General features: G+C 40.1%; 1 protein-coding gene across 1 annotated transcript in view; it reads left to right on the top strand.

Annotated features, from left to right (window-relative positions):
* MTTP (microsomal triglyceride transfer protein) overlaps positions 1–6,347 on the top strand; it is a 55,424-nt gene that overhangs the window by 40,893 nt on the left and 8,184 nt on the right. The window contains exons 15-17 of the mRNA XM_015570007.1: positions 951–1,048; positions 1,154–1,275; positions 3,047–3,274. Coding sequence (XP_015425493.1) covers positions 951–1,048; positions 1,154–1,275; positions 3,047–3,274 — 448 coding nt within the window. The remainder of the gene's footprint in view (positions 1–950; positions 1,049–1,153; positions 1,276–3,046; positions 3,275–6,347) is intronic.

The raw sequence follows: 6,347 nt of genomic DNA, 5'->3' as shown, positions 1-6,347 counted from the left end.
GTGGGTGGGACAGGGTCTCAGGGAATCAACAGGGCGGAGCAAACAGCTATGGCTGCTCCTCAGCCCTGCCCTAAGAGGCCCGGGTCTCAGTGTCCCATGGTAATCGCTGGAAGCACCTCTGAGAGAAAGCCGCCCTCGAGTTCCAAGTTCTGCCCACTGCCGGACAGTCCAGTTTCTTCCCATATGTGTCTGGGTCCCCAGAAACTTGCCCGGAACTGGAGTTCAGAGCAAGCCGGAGCTTGTGTCTCCCGGTTGGAAAAGACAACTGTGTCCTGAGTTGCCAGCCCTTTCTGTGTGTGCCCCCGTACCTCTGCACTTTACTTCCGCAGCTCCTCTGAGTCTCAGTATGCTTTTCTCTTTCCTTCTAGTTGTAGAATTTCCACTCAGCCAGCCTTCCTGTGGTTCCGGATGATGTCCGTTTTGTCTTTTAGTTGTATTTTTGAAGTGGTTGTGCGAGGCGGAAATTTCAGGTGTTTACTTATGCTGCCATTTTGGTTTCTCCCATTGAGATGTTTTTTTAATTGAAAAGTACATGAATACAAAAGAAATTCCTGAAAGTTTACTATTATGTAGTTGTAATTAGCCAGTGATAACATTAGAGGGTGTAGGAAAATGTTTAAGGAAAAATTGGCAACCTCTCCAGTTTAGGACAGTTTTCTTTAGAGTCTATGCTGTTTATCAATGGAACCAAAGTGACTCAAAAAGTATGTTTGTCCACTGCTGAGGCATGTCCATCAGCCAGCTCACAGCTATGTCCTCATCTCGCTGAGGAATGAAAGGGAAAGCCCTGACCCTGGTGCTAGCACTCCAGCTGGCACTGCCCAGTCCTGGAGAAGTGTGAGGAAATTTCGGCCTCTGTGTTTTCCATGGAGGACTTGGGTTTTTTCCAAATCTGACTTGGGAATCAGTCATTACAATGAATGTGCAGCTTTCCCTTTTATGTGTTGCAGCAAAATGATCCGTCGAGTTCTGAAGGAGATGGTTGCTCATAATTATGACCGTTTCGCCCAGGGTGGATCTTCTTCTGCCTATACTGGCTACATAGGACGTATGTAACCTAAAGGGGTCCTCCCTCCATGCCCCTCCCAGCGTGGGTTTGCTGGAACTATTATTAAATTACAGGGTTGGCTTTCTTTTCTTTTTTGGCCATTAGGTAGTCCCCATTCGGCATCCACTTACGGTCTTGACATTCTTTACTCCGGTTCTGGCATCCTAAGGAGAAGTAACGTGAACATCTTTCAGTATATTGGGAAGTCTCATCTCCATGCTACCCAGGTAACTCATTTTCCATTAATTTTGCTGGATAAAGTATGTAAAAAAATTAGTGTGAGGTAAAATAAGATATATACTGATGGCAACATTATAGAATGTGTAAATTAATGGTGGCTGCTGCCATATGTCACCCATGATTTCATCATCTGTAAGAGGCTGTATGGTTTACAGTCTCAGAGGTTCAAATATGAACTTGAAATATAAATATATATAGATTTCATGCCAGTATTTCTCACATGTGTTTTAAAAAATATTTCTATTCACAGATCTATTTCTTGGAGCTCCAGATATTTCATTCTAGAATATATTTTCTTTCTCTGGGTATTTCCATGAAGAGGTTCATTCTCCAAAATAAAAACTTTTCATAAGAGCCTGGCTGGTGTTGTTCAGTGGTTGAGCATTAACCTATGAACCAGGAAGTCATGGTTCGATTCCCAGTCAGGACACATGCTCAAGTTGTGGGCTTGATCCCCATTGTGGGGTGTGCAGGAGGCAGCCAATCTCATTATTGATGTTTATCTTTTCCTCTCCCTTCCTCTCTGAAATCAACAAAAATATAGTTTTTAAGACTTTCATAACAGAATATGGCTCTCTAAAGAGTTAACCTATGTTTTTCCAATACTGCTAGGAGAGAAAAGAATAAAGTGTAGGCGTTTGACAGCTGGCTGATTTCTGTCCTTTTGTTTTATCTAAAATTTGGTCAAGGCTTTCTAATTTTGAAATATGCTTTATTTTTAGTTTTCATTCACATCAAATTGTAACCTTCTAAATAAACTCATTGAGGCTTAAAAATGATCCAGTGCTATATAAACTCACTCTACCCTTTGATAGAACTCTAGACAGAACAGTACACTCTTCGGTCCTGAGGAATCACCATCTGTTTTCTGATATGCACCCTGAAATGCCAGTACCCAGTAGCAAGGGACTGGGTAGGGAGGACAGAGCATATGTAGGATTCCTGTGTCTAATAGAGATCAGGGTGTGAGATTCATCGTGCTTCCTTTGAGCTAGAGAGAAAAAGTTGGACCCGAAAGGTGTGAGTCATGGCTTAGAGAGCTCCACACCCTCCCATAGAAGCAGCCTTAGGGTGACTGTCCCAACACCTCTCCACCTCCTTTTAGGGGCTCTACACAATAGCTGACCCAATCTGTATGACAGTTCTGGGGAGACTAAGGGTTTCTGGGATGACACCATCAAATAGAAAGCTTGTGGCCTATGTAGTTAGGCAGAGGGGTTTGAATCCTGCCTCAGCATTTGAGCTTTTTTTTTTTTGGTCTCATCTACAAAATGGATAAAATAACATGTATCCCAAAGGGTGGTTGTGAGAATTAAATGAAAAAAACTAACTAGCCCTAGCCAGTTTAACTCAGTGGATAGAGTGATGGCCTGTGGACTGAGGGTCCTGGATTCAGTTCTGGTCAAGGGCACATACCTTGGTTGCAGGCTTGATTCCCAGCCCTGGTCAGGCATGCAGAGGGCAACCAATCAATGTGTGTCTCTCACATCGATATTTCTGTCTCTCCCACTCCCTTCCCCTCTCTAAAAATCAGTGGAAAAATATCTTCAGGTGAGGATTAACAACAACAACAAAAAAGAAAAATAACGTTATATTTAGGCATAAAAGTTGTTTTTGTTTTGTTTTTGCCTAGCTGCTGCAGATTTTTGAATTATTAACCCCTGGGAAAGTTCTAGCTATAGCTCACCATTGCTTACAGAACAGGCATGGAGCTTAAGTTATATCATGTTATGTAATGTGATCTCCATTTCTCCCTAGGTGGTCATTGAAGCCCAAGGACTGGAGACCTTAATTGCTGCCACTCCCGATGAGGGGGAGGAGAACCTTGACTCCTATGCTGGCCTGTCAGTCATTCTCTTTGATGTGCAACTCAGACCTGTCACTTTTTTCAACGGATACAGTGATTTGATGTCCAAAATGCTATCAGCATCTAGCGACCCTGTCAGTGTGGTGAAAGCACTTGCTCTGTTGATAGATCATTCCCAGGTAATTAATTCATCCTGCAAATTTTATTGAATTCCTAAAATGTACCAGGTATCTTTTAAATGTGTTCTATGCTTTGAGGATACAAGACAACGTTCCGTGCATCTTGGAACTCACATTCTAAGCATTCAGTCTCTTGGTATTGTTGCCCTTTCTCCTGGCTATAGATAAGCAAGGTTTTCTTTTGCCTTTATTAGTTGGTTAAGACATCTCACTGTTAAGGCAAAAGAAAAAATACTCAATATAATATGAGTATAGTATAATGTCAATTTCAGTACAACTGAAAAAAATAAAATATGAATTCTAACATAAACAAGAAATGATGGAGGAAATAGTCTAAGATAAAACAGAGCAGACATGGCATTATCTCTGTTCACTTGGCTTTCCTGGACATGAGGGCTTAGATAGTTATTCTAAAGCAGGAGCTAAACCACATGACTTCACAAGTTACTGATGACATTTATCATGACAACGATTACGAAGAACCATGTAGTGCATCATTTTGACCCTAACAAATTAGTAGAGGAACAACCAATCACTGACACCAAACACATGTAGACTTTTTGCCCCAGACTCTCATGTTCACAGAATCATGTAAGATTTAACCATTTATTAGTAGAGAATAGGAGAACTTCCATTCACTTGAACTGTATTCTTCAGAATGATTTTCAATTTTTCTCACCCCCAAGTTTTACATTACCATGATAAGGTATGATGATACTATCTTCTGTGCAGTAAGATTTAGGTGACCAAGATACTATGGATGGGAGTGGTCTGCCTCGGTGGATTTTCTGGGAAACAGAAGAGGGTTAATCTGAATAACTGTTGAGTTCAAATGTTTCATGCTTAAAAAATTTTTTTAATGGCTTGACTTATTTCCTGCCTTACTAAGCATACCAATATAAAAAATGGAATATTCGTTAAATAAGGATCCTAGAGGAAATCCCTAAAGTGATCACTTTGTACTCTAATTCATACTTAGGATATTAGTGATATATGAGGAGATTGGATTAAAATCTACAGACTATAAGACTTGTTGGAAAGTTTGCTTATGTGGTTTAGTAAATTCATGAGTAGGTTTGAATTTTACCCCTACTCATTACTTTCTGTATGTTCTTGGGCAAGTATTAATAGCTTTAAACCAAGATATCCTACTAATGAAGTAAGGCATTTGAAACAGATAGTCCGAAGTTTTTACCAGCTTTGTTGTTTGCCAGATAATTTTGAGGATTCTGATTTGTTGGGTTCTGGTTATGAAATCATAGATTTTAAGACGTGGGAAAGACCTTAAATATCAGATTTTACTAAAACCCCTTTAAAACATCATAGGTTAAAACTAAATATTAATGTCCAATCTTTATTATTCCTCACAACACTTCAAAATAGCTGTATATAACAAAAAAATTAGGGTAGTGTAACCAAATAGTTTGATTTTTATCATGTAACAAATATTTGGAAGTAGTTATTCAGTAAGTAATGTGTTGCTGTAGAAATCCTAAGTCATTACAAGATCCAGGCTCTTTTTCCCCTCAGCTCAGCCATTTTTACTTGTGGCTTTTAACCTCATGCTTGTCACCTCATGATCATCAGATGGCTGCTGCCTTTCGAGCACTATTATCTCAGTCCAAGAAGGAGGAAGGGGCAGTAGAGTCTGACTCTTTTTCAGAAACTTTCCTGGAAGCCCTATCCATTCCTACAAACACTAAGTCTCCATAAAAGGAAAACTCTTGGTTATTGACCAAAATTATGCCATGTGGATGTTTCTAGCTGCAAGAGAAGCTGATAAATATAGTTTTTAAATGGTTGAATAGCACAGTCTTGTAGAAATACAAGACTGTGTTTCTGTTCATATGAGTGAAAAGAAAGACAACCAGCAGTGCCTCTCATATCCCTTAATCCTCATGTAAAAACAGTTCTCATATTATGTCAGAACTATATACTGTATATTTCCTTTGAAGTATTACCTCTGGGGAGATTCATCCTCTTAAGAAGGCATAAGCGTGCTGAGGTTGTAATTTATATTTTAAGACACAGGAATAATAATAGTTCAGCACCATCTGTATGTGCTCAGCTACTCATCAACAGTGCCTAATAGTATGAATCCAGATATAAAACTGGTTGTAAACATAAGTAGTAATCTAGATAAAAGTTGTCAAACTTTTATGGAAAGGGCAGAAAGTAAATATTTTTGGCTTTGTGGACACATGGACTCATGATCTCTATTGCAGACACTCAGCTCTGCCATTGTAGAGTGAAGCTAGCCAATAGTGACGTCATAACAAATAAATGTGGCAGTGTTTCAAAATCTTTTGTTTATAAAAACAGCCAGTGGACCAGATTTGCTTCCAGTCCATAGTTCACTGACTCCTGGTCTAGATGATCTTATTAGGTTTTTTTATTCATTAAGCGAGGGCACCTAAGGCATATTCGAAGAGAAAGATCATCCCCAGGCTATTAAACATAACCCAGTCCCTGTATATTTCAGGTGGGAGTGTTTGGAAGATCTGGGGTTATTATACAAATAAGCTGTTTGAGGCTCCCTGTTCTGCAAGGCACCCAGTAATGTCATCCCGGCTTCAGAGGCACATGCCACATTAGGTCAAGTGCTGACACTGAAGGAAATGTTGGCAATGGGTAGCCTGTCATAGCCACCAGGGCAGATGGCATTACTCTGTGCTCACTCTCTGTTTTCAGATCATTGGATTACTCTTCAGAGAAGGATGTCTGATAAGTCAGCATAATAGGGGGGACCCTCTTTAGTCATAATAGGGGATATCCTCTTTAGTCATAGTAGGGGGCCCTCTTTAGTCATAATAGGGGGTACCCTCTTTAGGCAGCAAAGAATGTATTTTCCTGAATGGAAGCAGTGGAATGAGTTGTGAAAATATCAGTGTTTGAGCTGTAAGAAACACCTTTGGGACCAAAAGTAAAAGATCCAAGGGGTCATGTTAGCTACAAACGCAAAGCTTCAGCATCTTGTTCCTCTAGTTCAGCCGTGGGCAAACTACGGCCCATGGGCCGGATCCGGCCTGTTTGAAATGAGTAAAAACTAAAAAAAAAAAAAAACAACGACCCC

This window comes from Myotis davidii, unplaced genomic scaffold, assembly GCF_000327345.1.
Source record: "Myotis davidii unplaced genomic scaffold, ASM32734v1 scaffold226, whole genome shotgun sequence".
In the NCBI taxonomy this organism is placed as follows: Eukaryota; Metazoa; Chordata; class Mammalia; order Chiroptera; family Vespertilionidae; genus Myotis; species Myotis davidii.
This window is presented reverse-complemented; position numbering and strand designations above follow the sequence as displayed.